The 15,236-nt window shown below is 56.3% G+C and overlaps 1 protein-coding gene across 1 annotated transcript; it reads right to left on the bottom strand.

The window, feature by feature from the left end:
• Window positions 1–371: 371 nt before the first annotated feature.
• Window positions 372–3,219, bottom strand: LOC149370938 (uncharacterized). The gene is made up of 2 exons (XM_089584338.1): window positions 1,831–3,219; window positions 372–1,736 (listed from the first exon to the last, which is right to left on the bottom strand). The coding sequence occupies exons 1-2, from the start codon at window positions 2,989–2,991 to the stop codon at window positions 1,674–1,676; spliced, it is 1,224 nt and encodes a 407-aa protein (XP_089440464.1). The 5' UTR covers window positions 2,992–3,219; the 3' UTR covers window positions 372–1,673.
• Window positions 3,220–15,236: the final 12,017 nt, after the last annotated feature.

Here is a 15,236-nt window from a genome sequence, read left to right as displayed (position 1 = left end):
TATTTCATAATGTGGGTGATCGACTGGTCACCCAGATTACGGAGCATGGAGTTTGTGATTTGGTCTGCTCCATGTGCAGAGTTGGCGCGGAGAGCCAGGAGGGCCGCTCTGACTTCCGTCTCCGAGATGTCGGTGTCGAGTGTGGGACTTGCCTATCCTGTGCAGTAGGGCTGGGGTGTGGGGGCGCCTGGAGAGGTGTACATGGTTTGAAGTGTGTCTAGGAGGGTGTCGGGATCGTCAATGTGTTCATGTGTGAGTCGTGTCACGTGGTGCTGTGTTGCTGATTTGGTGCGTGTAGGGTCAATGAGGTGTCGGAGGAGTTGCCATGGGCGTTTGCTGGACAGGTTTCCGGCGATGCCATCACATATCTGTCCCCAGTTGGACCGGCAGAGCTCCTCAGAGTGCTGTTGGATTTGTGTCTACAGCGCGGCCAGCCGCTTTTTAAGCGTTCTGTTGTGTTTGTTTCCTTTCCAGCGCTCCAGAAAGCTGTGGTAAGCCTCCCAGAGGTGGGCTAGGCGTGTGTCGAGGGTAGGGGTTTCGGTTGTAGTTTCAATGTGTCGCGTGTTGTGGTGAACGTCATGCTTGAGTGACTGCACCCATGCGTCGATGTCTGCGATGGGAGTGTCTGGGAGGGCGGTGCGTGCAGCGCGAAAGGCATCCCAGTTGATCAGTTCGTGTGTTGTATTTGCGTGACGGGGTGGTTTGTACGGGACAGTGATTTGTATAATGTAATGATCACTGCCCAGTGTATGTTGTGTTCTGTTCCAGGTAACGCCGCGGATGCAGCGGCTCAGCGTCCGGTCCGGACTGGTGTCCGTGCTGACACTGTTGCCGATCCGCGTAGGCGTCTGAAACGTGTTGTGCACAGTGAGTTGGAGGTTCTGCAGGAGCAGCCAGAGCCTGCGACCTCGATGTGTAGTGGTTGTGTATCCCCAGTCAGTATATTGACTGTTGAAGTCCCCACCGATGAGTACGGTATGTTTTGCGGCTAGATGGTGTAGCTTTCGCAGAAGTGATTCTAGCGGGGCCATCGGCATGGACGGAGGGTGGTATATGTTTGCTATAAATATAGAAGGAAGTGAATGTGTGTGATGTATAAGTTCTGTGATCACGCAGGGCGTCTCAGACGTGATGTGATGAGCTTTGTAGGTGAGGCTGCGGTGTATGAGTGTGGACGCTCTGGGTGTGTTAGTGGTATCTGAGTGTGTAGATGTGTAGCTTGGGAGGGTTGCCCGGTGTGCAGTCTCCTGGAGAAGAAGTAAGTGGGGCGTTGGTGTGATGGTGGGAAGAAGTTGCAGAGGTGCACGCTTGGCCCGGAAGCCGCGGCAGTTCCAAGTTAAAATTTGCACATGATTAGTGCTCCCCCCGCCATATTGGATAGTGGGGGGATTGAGGAGGGTAGTAAGACGGGTGTCAATTGGTATGTGTGGCTCCCAAAAGGTGGTTTGTGCTTGCGGAGGTAGCATGGGGGGAGTGGAGGGGATTTGAAATTGTGTGAAGCGATGGGTAAGGTTATGTTCCAAGAGCTCCATCATCTTGGTAAGCATAGCGTCCATACGCTGCTTTAGTTTTTCGGAGATCGTGGCGGCAAGGTGATTGAATCTGGCCTCGAGGCGGGCGTTTGTGATCAAATTTGGCCTCGAGTGCTGCTAATTTAGCGTCTATTTCTGGGATCACGGAAGAGGGTGTGGCGCCTGAGGTGCGCTGCTTCTTTGCAGGAGGGGTGCTCGATGTGTCTGTAGATGACGAGGTCGGGTTAATGACAGGGGGTGCGGGTTGATGGGTCATGGAGGCGGCGGGGGTAATTAGGAGGGAGGAAAGGCGGCTTACCTCGTCACGCAAGGCCTTGAGTTGCTGGTCTCTCGGATCTGCCTGGGAGGACTGGTGTGATGGGGGTTGACGGGTGGCTTTGCCAGAAATGCGGTCTGCCCAGGTGAGACGCGAGGAGTTGTTGCTACCATTCTGTCTGGTTCTAGACGATGACCCTGAAGGCGTTGAGCTGCGTCCGTTGCCTGTGCTGGGTTGATCGCAGCGGGAAAGCCGTGATGCAGACGGGGGAGAGAGAGCGTTCCTCCGGGACGCTGGTTTCCGGCCCCGTGCCTTACAGCTCCCGGTTCCGGTCATATGGGGGCCTCCGCAGGGAATACAGCTGGGGGTGCATGAGGGCACACCTTCTTCGGGATGCGACAGCCCGCAGCGGGGGCACTTATGCGATCCTGGGTGGACGCACACAGCTGTCCGGTGACCTGGGACGCGGCAGTTCGTGCAGGCCTCTATATGCCCTCGGTACGGTGTGCATCTGTGGAGGGCTCCTCCATAAAGAACGGCGCGTGGGACAGGGCCAGCCCGGAATGTTATTAAAATAGAACGCGTGGAACCCATTCGGCGGGCGCCCACGATGAGGGCGTCTGGGTTGCCGCTGATCAGGTCTTGCAGGAGCTCTGTCGGGGTTTCATTCCAATACGCATTGGAGATGACTCCGCGTACCGCTCCATCCGGCGGGGCTATATAAGCTGCGACGGCGAAGTCCTTGCCTTGGTTTTTGATGTTTGTCACGCGAACAAGGGCAAGCGCGTCATCTTTTAGGGGCGTGCTTACCGTGCAGGTATTGTTGACTGGGTGTACCCTGATTTGGATACGAGTTGGTTCTTGGAGCTGGGACGCGGCTTGGAGGATGGTCTCCCGTAGTTGTCGGGGCGGAAGCAGGTCCAGCTGCAGCCCGCCTCGTGACCTAAACAAGACCTTGTAGTCTGCAGCAGGAAGCGGCGGCTGCTGCCGCGAACGCTGCGCAGCTGAGCGCGTTGGTTTCAAGTGCGCCGACTTGTCAGGGCTAGCAGGCTTGGGGGTACAAGTAGCAGAGGCTGCGGCCTCCTGGCGTCTGGTTATTGAAGGGACGTCCTTGGAGCGGGCAGGCACACTAAGAATGTGCGTCCAGTCCCTTGGGTCGTAGTCATGGGGGTTAAGAACCTCTCCCTGCACCTGCACCTCCATGATGGCGTTAGTGGCGGAAGCGTTCGTCGCAGTAGGCCTAGCTCCCAGCGGAGCGAGGCCTAGCTCAAGCGAAGAGGTCACAGAGAGAAGAAGGGGCCGTGGATGCCCGAAAAATGGCGTAGTCGGGCCAAAAATTGATGGCGTGTGGCGCTCAGATTCGCAGATCAATGGGTGGTGAAATTTGGGCCGATGATGCTGGCGATTGGCGAATTCCGCTGTCTTTCTGCGGAGCTGATGTGGGGTGCGTGGTGGTGGTGAAAACTTTTATATTGTAAAAAAGAGTTTGGGAGCCACAGAGTGGCCCCGCTACATGGTCGGCGTCCCTAGTCCGGGACACCGCACGACAAGGCCCCGTCTCTCGCCCGTTTCACCAGAGCCCTTTACTCAAGCGAGGAGCAGTTGAGGAGGGCAGTCTCCCATGCCTCTCTGGAAGGGGTAGGGGAAGGGGGGAGGTGGGGATTTTGAGTACATGCCCACACCATGTGGAAGATATCACAGGTCTCCCCACAGTGTGGGCATCGCCCATCCGTGTTAGGATCGTAATGTTTTATTATTGCAGGACAGAGTAGAGTACCTGTCTGCAGGCGCCTTAAAGTTCGCTCCTCCGTCTTACTCAGCCCTTTTGCAGGGGCCGGGAAAAGGCGGTGGTTGTCGCTATAATGTGTTAATATTTCCCTGAATCGCAGCAGCGGCTGGTTAGTCTCCGAGCCAGAAGAGCTGGGATGAGGAGCCCGGTGAGTAAGCGCTCGGGCAGCCGCGTCAGCGGCCTCATTACCTCGTAAACCCTGGTGGCCAGGAGCCCAAATGATTCGTTTGGGTGTTGGATCAGTGGCAGTCCGTCGTAGAATACAAGCAGCTAAGGGGGAGATCTCCCCTGCCAAGTAATGTTCACATGCTTTTCGGGAGTCCGTGATGATTATTCTCGAATTGGCGTGGGCGGCAGCAAGCGCTATCGCTACTTCCTCGGCCCGCATTGAATTCGGGGCTCGAAAGGAGAGTCCATGAACGTGCATTTCCTGGTGAACGACAGCGGCCGAGTAAAATCCCGTGGGCGATGGCCCTGCTACGTCTACATAATATACACCGGGTCGGGAGCCGTGTTGTCTCTCAAGAGCCCGAGCCCGCGCTTGTAGTCTGTTTTCATGCATGTCGGTGTCCATGTTACGGGGGAGCGGGGAGACCCAGAGCATATGGCGCCATAGTACTGGGTTACGCTCCGCCTCCTCTGGAGTGCAGTCGTGTTGGATGTATAAGCGGTTTAGCAGGCGGCGCCCAGGAGCCGTCTGCGTGAGCCGCGTGTATTGGTTCACGAGGTGGGCCTCCCGCAGCTCCTGGTAGGAGTTTAGCACCCCCAATGCCTTGAGTTTGGCATTAGAGGTAGCCACCGGGAGATCCAGGGCTCGCTTAGTTGCCTTGCGGATGATGGCGTCTATTCGCGCCTCGTCTTGCTTAGTAGTGCGGAGATATGGCACGGCGTAGAGGATCCGGCTAGTCACGAAGGCATAGACGAGCCGAAGCGCGTCCCTGCCCCGCAGACCACCCCGCTTGTTGGAAACGCGGCGGATCATGCGCCCTACCTGTTCGCCTGCTCTCTTGAGTTTCGCAATAGTGGAGTCCGGTCTGAGTCTCTGGTGAATGAAAAGGCCCAGAATACGGAGCTCCTCCACCTCTCTAATAGGACCTCCTGACAGAGAGATGTGTATTGCTGTCCTATCCTTTGGGTTCGCTCTGACATGCAGAAGCTCTGATTTCGCTGGAGCACATTGGAGCCCACAGTCATTAGCATACGCATCGACTATGGAAGCAGCCTGCTGAAGGCGGTCCTCCATGTCCCCAAGGCTCCCCTGAGTGGTCCAAATTGTAATATCATCTGCATATAACGCGCGTTGAATGCCTTCCACCCGGGCCAATTGGCTTGGGAGGCGCATCATAGCAATGTTGAACAGGAGCGGTGATAACACTGCTCCCTGAGGGGTACCCCGTGTTCCCGTCATGTAAGGGCCGTATTCCTCGCCCTCAATCCGAAGAAAGGCCTGGCGATTAGACAAGAAATCTCTTACATACGCGTAGGTCCTAGCCCCACAATCGGTAGAACTCAAGTTGGCCAGGATGCTTCCGTGTTTCACATTGTCGAAAGCCCCTTTCAGATCAAGGGCGAGGATGGCTTTGTCATTGTGTTGCATAGTTGTGGGTCGTATTACATCCCTGTGCAGCTGGAGAAGGACATCCTGTGCAGACATGTGAGGGCGAAACCCGAACATGGTGACTGCAAAGAAGCCCTTACTCTCCAGGTATGGAGAGAGGCGATCCCGTACCATCGTCTCCATAAGCCTGCCCGCACATGAGGTCAGTGATAATGGGCCTCAGGTTGGCCGTATTCACGGCCTTACCTGTTTTAGGGATAAACGTCACAAGTGACGTTTTCCACTCGGGAGGGAGTGGACGCCCGTCCCAGATCTGGTTGATGTATTCTAATAAATGAAGGTAGGCTGAGTCCGGTAGGTTCGCCAACAGGTTCACTGTTATGTGGTCCCGTCCCGGAGCCGTACGCCGGCGCATTTTTGCTAAGGCCGCCTTAAGGTCGTGCAACTCAAAAGGGGCATCGAGTGTTTCATTAGGCCTGCCAGAGTACATGTACTGCGGCCCAGGCGGGTCCTCCATACGACAGAGATATCTGTCGCACAGAGTGTCCGCAAGTTGCGCCGTCGTACCTTGATACCCTTGCAAAGCCTGCCGGAGCTGCTTTTGCGTCTCCCCTCTCGTTTGGGAGGGGTCGATTAGACTGCGAAAGGGACGCCACGTCCCCTTCGAGCTCATCTGATGAGCTGCGGCGTCGCAGCGTGCTATCCAATTTGAATCTGAGAGCTCGGCAGCATACGCTGCAGCCTGCTCTGTGAGTTTGGCTATGCGGTCGCGTAATTTGCGATTAGTTTTCTGCTTTTTCCACCGTTTAGTTAAGCTCCGGCGCGCCTCCCACAAATGCAGGAGGTGGGTGTCCACTGCGGGGATCTCTTCGGTGGTTTGTAGTGTTGTGACGTGTTGTTTCTGAATGTTGTATATGTGGTGAGCCCATTCCGCGTAGCCGCCGGAAAATAGTACGGGAGGGATAGTGTGATTCCGGAATTTGTGCCAATCGGTCAGCTTGGCCTGACCCCATTTTTTGCGCGCTGCCTTTGCCTCGAGTGTAATCCGGAGAAGGAGGTGATCGCTGCCTAGAGAATCTCCCAAGTTCTCCCATGCAGCCGCTCTAGCATTTTTAACGAGAGAAAGGTCTGGACACGTGTCGCGGGTTACCGAATTCCCCACTCGAGTGGGATACGCCGGGTCCGTGAGCAACGTGAGGCTGAGGGTGGAGATGAGCTCCGCCAGCTTACGTCCTCTTGCCTGTTCGAAGTGGTAGCCCCAATGAAGGCTGGGAGCATTGAAGTCTCCAACGATCACTAGAGGCTCTTTGGCTGCCAATTTTATCGCGCGAAGGAAGATTTCATTGAAAGTTACGCGCGGCTTACGCGGAGGGCAGTATATGTTGAGGATATGTATTGACGGGTCGCGGCGTCTGAGAGGCAGTACTCGGACCATTGTATATTCTTGCTCGGTACTCAAGTCTAAGTCGACCTGAACCACGGTGTAAGCCTTATTCACCAGGATGCACGTAGAGGGGCCACCCTGAAAGGTGCTGTAGCCTGATAATTTAGCGTCTATGCCGGGCTCCTGTAGGGCAATGAGCTCCGGCATTTCACCTAGGGACTGCAGGTAAAGCTGGAGGTGTGACCGCTTTTTCCAAGATCTGAAACCCCTGCAGTTCCATTGGATGATCTGGAATTTTTCAAAGTTTTTAGCATTCCTATTACATCTGCTAGCCATCTTGTCGTATTTATTTAAGGGTGATCGGAATAGCTCTGGCCGGGAGCCGGCGCAACCCCAGTGAGGGGCCGCACCGACACACCAGCTGCCGAGCCTGAACCATGTTCCTCCGCTGCCTGACGGAAGGCTGTCTTACGTTTGAGGTGAGGGGATTCGCAGCTTGTGGCGTTCTTAATTTGGGTGCTGACCCAGGGCTGCACGGCTTTAAGGACCGAGTCAGTGACCTGGGCCATAATGTCGGGAAGTGCTTGCGTTAAAGCTGCCTTGAACATATCCTGGAAGGACTCGCGGACTGCTGACATGATTTGGTTCGGGAGGGCCGCCACTTGCTCCTCCAGTTGCTCGGTTTGGCGCTGCAGTGCCTCTAGGCCGGCGACGCGACCAGCTGATCCAACTACCGTGTCCCCGCTCTGCCGCGAGACGCTAGTGAGGCAAGATGTTACGGATGATCCGTCATCCTCGTCGTCTGGCTCAGCTTCTTGCATTGGTTCAGATGACCCGGCCTGTTTGGCCTCTAATTCCTGAATTTTGCGCGCTAGAATTTGGTTCTGGCGCCTGAGCTCCTCTACTTGCTGCTGTAGGGCGGTTTCGGTAGGGGAGGGACGGGTAGGGGAGGGACGGGTAGTGGGCCCGGAGACTGCCCTACTCCAACTGCTCACCTGTGGTTGGACGGGTGCCAAGGGCGGGAAGTCCCTGGCGTTGAGGACCGGGGGCGCCGCCTGGGTCGCGGACTTGACAGGTTTCGATGGCCCGGTTTTGGCCTTGGTTTCCTGATCGGCTGACGCTGTCTTGGCCTTGGGCGGAGGAGCCTGCTTGGGCCCCGTCTTTGTCTTCGGTTTGGATCCTGATGGGGAGCTGGGTTTGATGGGTTTCCGGAACCGCCCGGCACAGCCAGGAGCTCCGGTAGGGTGGCCGCCTCCGCAGATGAGGCAGCTCGGAACGCAGTCATGTTCCGCCGGGCCGTCAGGAGTGGCATCGCGAACCTGGACTCCGCAGCGTTTGCAGCGCCCCGGCTGCGGTCGCGGGCACGCATCGGCCCGATGGCCCACTGTGCCACAGCGGTGGCATGCAGGCACTGTTTTCTTGTACAGGCGAACAGGGAGCCGTTCGTAGCTGTACAACACCGTCCGTGGCACCTTAGTCCCCGCGAAGGTGATCAACGCAACCGGGGTTCCCCCCAGCTTGCGCACAGACACCACATTTGGTTCCACACAGAGTTTTCTTTTAACGGTTTCAGACGTTTCGTTAGGCGAAACACTCACGACGCCGCGACAGAACGCACCGGAGAGTTTGGGGTGTCCCCGGAACGGTAGCTCGCGTTCCCCAACCCGCAGCACAACATCCCGGAGTAGCTTCTCCGCGGCGTCGACTGATTTCAACGCACATACCAGCACGTTTTGGTCCCAAACAGGCCACACCGCAAGTCCTGCATTTGCGTCGTCCCCGAGGATGCTGCGGATGGCAGCGCCGGCTTGTCCGGGACCAAAAGTTGCTCTGAGGTCGACCGTGTTTCGCGGTTTCAGCACCACGACGATGTGGGGTGCGTCTACACTACACGGCCCCCTAGCGGCCAAACCCCGGCGAGAGGCACATCTCCTTCACCTGATTTAATGGAAAACTCTTCTAGCAGACGGTCTGCGACGTGGGCGTTACGGGTGGTAGCTAGGATCAAATTTTGCTCATTGCATAGAAGGGGGCTCAACACGTCCGCCTTAGGCGCCCCGAGGGGAGCGCCGAACGCACCGAGTTCGAAGTATTGAAAGGCGTCCCGGATGGCCAATGATTTCCGGGGCTTGAGGACGATGACAACGTCGTCTTCGTGGAATTTTGGTAGAGGCTTGGGCCTCCACTTTGTCACGGGTTTGCGGCCAGCTTGGCGGGTAGCAGCAGCCTTGTAGGTGGTTGGCGTGGCTTCCGCCGCTCTCTTGGTCTCTCGTCTAGAGCAGCGCTCAAGCAGACGCAGAAGATTTTAATTGCGGATCGGGTCCGCGGGTGCCGATTTGGGTTCCACAGTGACGGGAACGGTCGACCAAGACATGGCGTCCGGGTCATAGCAGCGTTACACAAAGGTTTCTGCCATTTTGCCGAAAGTAGCTCCCTCGCAGCCGAACGCCGGCGCAGCAGTTAGGCTTAGCGTCGGCGCCGGAGGCGGGAAGGAAATCCCGCCTTAAAATTCTATAAAAGTGGGCCCACCTAAATGAAATTGGTGTCCACTGATGCCGATAAACTTGCTGAATTCAAAGGGAGCAAAATTGATGAGCTCGGATGAATTGAGTCGTGCCTCCTGCCAAAAAATGGCTGAGGTTTAGCTAAGGTTAAGCCTAGTCAGATGCGAAGCATATTGATGGCTAGGCTTGGTAAAGTTCCTCGCTTTGTTCTTCAATTGTTGTAGAACGTTGTCGCCGAGCCGCATTGAACACGCCGCTTAGCCAGACGTTCATCCCGCTCTTCATCGGTCTCTGTGGCACGCTGAAGCTTTCGCTTCTCGTTCAAAATCAGCCCTGCTTCTAGGCAGCATCCCAACACCTGGCCGCCTCGTAAGTGCCCGGAGAGCTGTTGTTGTTGTTGTGACTGAGAGAAGGATGAAAAGAAAATTGCACGGGCCTGCTACTGGCTCGAGCCAAGCCACCACCGCTGCCACGTGCAGATAGAGGAGAGTTAAAAGATCAAAGGAAAGAGAAAAAGGAAAGAAAAGACGCGCGTCGCAGCAACGACTGCGTCCGCCGGAGCGGACGCTGCTCAAAAAGATAAGCGGCCGAAGCCGCGCTAGCAGAAGCGAGAACACGAGGCAAGCTCAGCTTTATACCGCTGCTATAGCGTCACGTGGTCAGCAGCAGCGCCTCTGATGTAGAGCCTCCACCGCCGCGGCCGACCGCGCGAGCCAGCAGCCCATCTCTCCTCTGCTGTGACGTCATGTTGTCACGTGGTGTCACGTGGTCACGCCAAAGGTCAATGGTAGCTCCACCGCCGCGCTCGACGGGCTGTAGTGTAGCTCTAGTAATATGCTTCGCATAAAATGACGGAGCCGAAGCCCCGCACCTCTGGCAAACGCTGGCTGCCTGGGACGCTTCCCACCCCCCATATGGCTTCAGTGCCGCGTTTCTGGCACAACCTTGTCAATGCCAAGGCATGCAGCGCACATCTGCGCTACCGCCACGTAGCTTAAAGCACGATTGAGGTGTCCACTGTTCTAAAAGGACAGTAATGAGAGAGAGAGAGAGAGAGAGAGAGAGAGAGAGAGAGAGAAAACTTTATTTACAGAGGAATTCGGGGCACGCCCCAGGGTCCCCGCACGACCCCACTGCACTCAAGTGTTTATGTTCCGAAGGTCCATAACACTGGCAGCACGGCCGGTGGCGATGGTCTGCACGGCCGGGTCCTCCGAGCGCAGCAGGGTCTCCCAGTCCTCCCAGGTCTTGAGGTTCTCTAGGTCCCGCCGGGGAGGGTCCGCCGGGCAAAGGGAAAGGATGTGGAGGGAAGAAGCGAAGGGTTCTGGGCATAGGGTGCAAGCAGGAGTGGGGAAGGAGGGATGATAGTGGGCTAGGGTAAGGGGTGAAGGGAGTGTGTGTGTCTGTAGTCTGCGCCATAGTGTCGCGTGTTATCTAGGGAGGGGTGGGGCGGGGGGTAGAGCTAGCGTAAGGCTCTGTGCGCCTCTGTAAGCTCACTGAATGAGTGCATACGCTCCTTCGTGAATCCCCGATCATAGGCCACCTGAGCCCGGTTTAAAGAACGTCGGGCTAAAAGGTTGGCGGCCTCGTTTCCGGGATTCCCGGAATGCGCGGGCACCCATATCAGCTCCACTTGGCGGGGCGGGGGGGGGGGGGGGGGGGGGGGGGCATCGGGCGAGTCCAGTATGCCAAAAGCAGGGACATGGACTCGGCCTCGAGGAAAATTTAGAATCGCAGTTTTAGAATCGCTTAAAATGTACCGTGCTTCCGTGCGGGTTATAGCAAGGGCAACGGCGGCTTCCTCTGCAGCCTCTGGGGACGTGTTTGGAGGGAGAGGTAGTGTGAGGAGGGCGGATAAAGAGGAGTCCACCACAGCTGCTGTCGCTTCATCACCCGTGCAGGCAGCGTCCACCCATACGGCGTCCGGCTGGGGGCCGTACGCTCCTTGCGAATCAAAGCATCCAAAGCGTTTATGTCATGTTTGGATAGGTGTAAGTATGGGGTAGTGTACAGCACACAGCTGAGGACAAAGGCATGAATGAAGCGACATAGGTCGCGCTCCTTCATGCCTCTATGACGTCCCGAAACCCTGCGGATGAGGTGCGATATCGCGCCTACAACCTGCTTGAGTTTCTTGAGGGTGGTGGTGTTTTAGAGCGCAGCTCTTTGGCGTCCGTTCCTGGGTTTCGCGTCGTCGTGGTCGTCGGCCTCGTAACCAGCTCCGCCCCCCCTTTCATCCCCCCAGCGCTAGCAGCGACCGACTGATAACGACCGACTGATACCGCTGGATGCCGCTGACGCCGCTAGAGAGTCAAGATAACGTGACTGCATAGAACACCGTCGCCGCCATGCAGAAAGAGGAGGAAAGGGTCCCCCCCCCCCCTGTTCTTGTGTGGCGGATAGGGTGCTCTTTAGTTGCCGACGCGCCGGTTATTTCACGTAGGCCCCGGCACGTCGACGAATACGTGACCACCTTCCCACGGCTAGACCTGGTTCTTAGCGCTGCGGAAGCGAGGGTATCATATTGTTTGTGTCGGCATCGGCGGCGTTGTCCCTGAAACCAACTCCGCAGCTGGGGTTGACTCACTATCGAAAAGGTGAAACAGCTTATTTGCTGCGCTCAAATTTCGCATTAGGAAGTAACGTAATCGTCGGTAATTTTTTGCCATCGTTCTGGATGTGCAGGCCCAATACACGGAGGGTTCCAACCTCAGGTACCGGGTCACCATTCAGTTCAATGGCAATGGGGGAGTGGGGGCAGTGGTGGTTCTTAGGCCGGATGAGGAAGAGTTCGGACTTCTCTGGGGAGCAAGACAGTCCGATGTTCCGTGCGTAATTTTGGGTGAGGGTGGATGCTTCCTGTAAGGTGTTCTCTATGTCTCCGTCACTGCCGTGAGTGGTCCACAGGGTGATATCGTCGGCATAAAGAGTGTGCTTCAGGTGGGGAATAGTGGCCAATTTTCGGGCGAGGGGGATGAGGGTAATGTTCAAGAGAAAGGGGGAAAGGACGGACCCTTGAGGGGTGCCAATACTCTGAAGAGTGTAGGAGGGGGAAGACAGAGGGCCGAAGTGGATCTCAGCTGTGCGGTCGGTGAGGAATGCTTGAATGTAGGCATACGTGCGCTCACCCACATTCAAGGGGGATAGAGCAGTCATGATCGCCTGATATTCAATGCGATCAAAAGCTTTGGAGAGATCCAAAGCTAAAACTGCCTTGGTGTGACCCCGAAGAAGCGGGTCGAAAATGTCGTGTGAGAGTTGCAGCATAGCGCCCTGTGCGGATAGATGGGGGCGAAATCCTACCATGCTATGCGGGTAAAGATTGTTGTCCGCCATGTGACTTGTGAGTCTCGCTAACACAACATGCTCTAGGAGCTTCCCAAGGCATGAGGTTAGCGAAATAAGGCGAAGGTTTTGAAGTGTAAGTGGTTTGTTGGGTTTAGGTATGAATATTACCTTCGCGTGGCGCCAGGACTGCGGGAGGTTACCCACCCTCCAGCACTGGTTGAAGTATTTCGTAATGTGGGTGATCGATTGGTCATCCAGATTACGGAGCATGTACTTTGTGATTTGGTCTGCACCAGGTGCGGAGTTGGCGCGGAGAGTCAGGAGGGCCGCTCCGACTTCCGTCTCCGTGATGTCGGTGTCGAGTGTTGGATTTGCTTGCCCTGTGTAGTGCGGTAGAGGTATAGGGCCGCCTGGAGATGTGTACATGGTTTGAAGTGTGTCTAGAAGGGTGTCGGGATCGTCAATTTGTTCATGTGTGAGGCGTGTCACGTAGTGCTGTGTTGCTGATTTGGTGCGCGTGGGGTCAATGAGGTGTCGGAGGAGTTGCCATGCGCGTTTGCTGGACAGGTTTCCGGCGATGCCGTCACATATCCGTCCCCAGTTGGATCGGCAGAGCTCCTCAGAGTGCTGTTGGATTTGTGTCTGCAGCGCGGCCAGCCGCTTCTTAAGCGTTCTGTTGTGTTTATTGCCTTTCCAGCATTCTAGGATGCTGTGATAAGCCTCCCAGAGGTGGGCTAGGCGTGTGTCAAGGGTAGGTGTTTCGGTTGTAGTTTCAATGTCTCGCGTGTTGTGGTGAACGTCATGCTTGAGTGACTGCACCCATTCGTCGATGTCTGCGATGGGAGTGTCTGGGAGGGCGGTGCGTACAGCGCGAAAGGCATCCCAGTTAATGAGTTTATGTGTTGTATTTGCGTGACGGGGTGCTTTGTACGGGACAGTGATTTGTATAATGTAATGATCACTGCCCAGTGTATGTGGTGTTCTGTTTCAGGTAACGCCGCGGATACAGCGGCTCAGCGTCAGGTCCGGACTGGTGTCCATGCTGACAGTGTTGCCGATCCTCGTAGGCGTCTGAAACGTGTTGTGCACAGTGAGTAAGAGGTTCTGCAAGAGCAGCCAGAGCCTGCGACCTCGATGTGTCGTGGTTGTGTATCCCCAGTCAGTATGCTGACTGTTGAAGTCCCCACCGATGAGTAGGGGATGTTTCCCTGCTAGATGGTGTAGGTCTCGCAGAAGTGATTCTAGCGGGGCCATCGGCAGGGACGGGGGGTGGTATATGTTTGCTATAAATATAGAAGGAAGTGAATGTGTGTGATGTATAATTTCCGTGATCACGCAGGGCGTCTCAGACGTAATGTGATGAGTTTTGTAGGTGAGGCTGCGGTGGATGAGTGTGGACGCCCTGGGTGTGTTAGTGGTATACGAGTGTGTAGATGTGTAGCTGGGGAGGGTTGCTCGGTGTGCAGTCTCCTGGAGAATAAGTATGTGGGGCGTGGGTGTGATGGTGGGAAGGAGAAGTTGCAGAGGTGCGCGCTTTGCCCGGAAGCCGCGGCAGTTCCAAGTTATAATGGGGAGATAATTAGTGTTCCCCCCCGCCATATTGGATGGTGGGGGGATTGAGGAGGGTATTAAGACGGGTGTCAATTGGTATGTGTGGCTCAGGGAAGGTGTTTTGTGCTTGTGGTGGTAGGATGGGGGGAGTGGAGGGGGTTTGAAGTTGGGTGAAGCAATGGGTAAGATTATGCTCCAAGAGTTCCATCATCTTGGTAAGCATAGCGTCCATGCGCTGCTCAAGTTTTTTAGTGAGGGCGGCGGCAAGGTGATTGAATCTGGCCTCGAGGCGGGCGTCTAGCTCCTTTAGTTTATGGTCAAATTTTGCTTCGAGTGCTGCTAATTTAGCGTCTATTTGTGGGGGAACGGGAGGGGGTGTGGCGTCTGTGGTGCGCTGTTTCTTTGCAGGAGGGGTGCTCGAAGTGTCTGTGGATGATGAGCTCGAATTAATGACAGGGGGTGCGGGTTGAGGGGGCATGGAGGGGGCGGGGGTGCTTAGGAGAGAGGAAAGGCGGCTTTCCTCGTCACGCAAGGCCTTGAGTTCCTGGTCTCTCGGGTCTGCCTGGGAGGACTGGGGTGGTGGGGGTTAACGGGTGGTTTTGCCGGAAACGCGGTCTGCCCAGGTGAGACGCGAGGCGTTCTTGCTGCTATGCTCCCAGGTTGTGGAAGGCGACCGGGAAGCCGTCGAGCTGCGTCCGCTGGCTGTTCTTGGTTGATCGCGGCGGGAAAGCCGCGATGCATCCGGAGGATGGAGAGCGTTCCTCGTGGACGCTAGTTTGCGGCCCCGTGCCTTGCAGTTCCCGGTGCCGGTCATATGAGGGCCTCCGCAGGGAATGCAGCTGGGGGTGCATGAGGGCACTTCTTCTTTGGGATGGGACTGACCGCAGCGGGGGCACTTATTTGATCTGGGCTGGACACACACATCCGCCCGGTGGCCTGGGACGCGGCAGTTCGTGCAGGCGTCTATATGCCCTCGATACGGTGTACAGTACATCTGTGGAGGGCTCCTCCATACAGAACGGCGTGTGGGACTGGTCCAGCCCGGAAAGTTATTAGGATGGAACGCGGGCGTTCGGCGGGCCTCCACGATGAGGGCGTCTGGGTTGCCGGTGATCAGGTCTTGTAGGATCTCTGTCGGGCCTCATTCCAGTACGCATTAGAGATGACTCCGCGTACTGCTCCGTCCGGCGGGGCTATGTAATGTGCGACGGTGAACTCCTTGCCTTGGTGTTTTATGGCGGTCACCCGAACCAGAGCGAGCGCGTCATCTTTTAGGGGCGTGCTTACGGTGCAGGTGTTGTTGACCGGGTGTACCCTGATTTGGGTACGCGTTGTTTCTTGAAGCTGGGACGCCGCTTGGAGGATGGCTTCCCG

The sequence above is a fragment of the Amblyomma mixtum genome, chromosome 1, assembly GCF_055824585.1.
Source record: "Amblyomma mixtum isolate Tamu chromosome 1, ASM5582458v1, whole genome shotgun sequence".
Lineage (NCBI taxonomy): Eukaryota > Metazoa > Arthropoda > Arachnida > Ixodida > Ixodidae > Amblyomma > Amblyomma mixtum.
The sequence above is the reverse complement of the archived record's forward strand: the minus strand, read 5'-3'. Positions and strand labels throughout refer to the sequence as shown.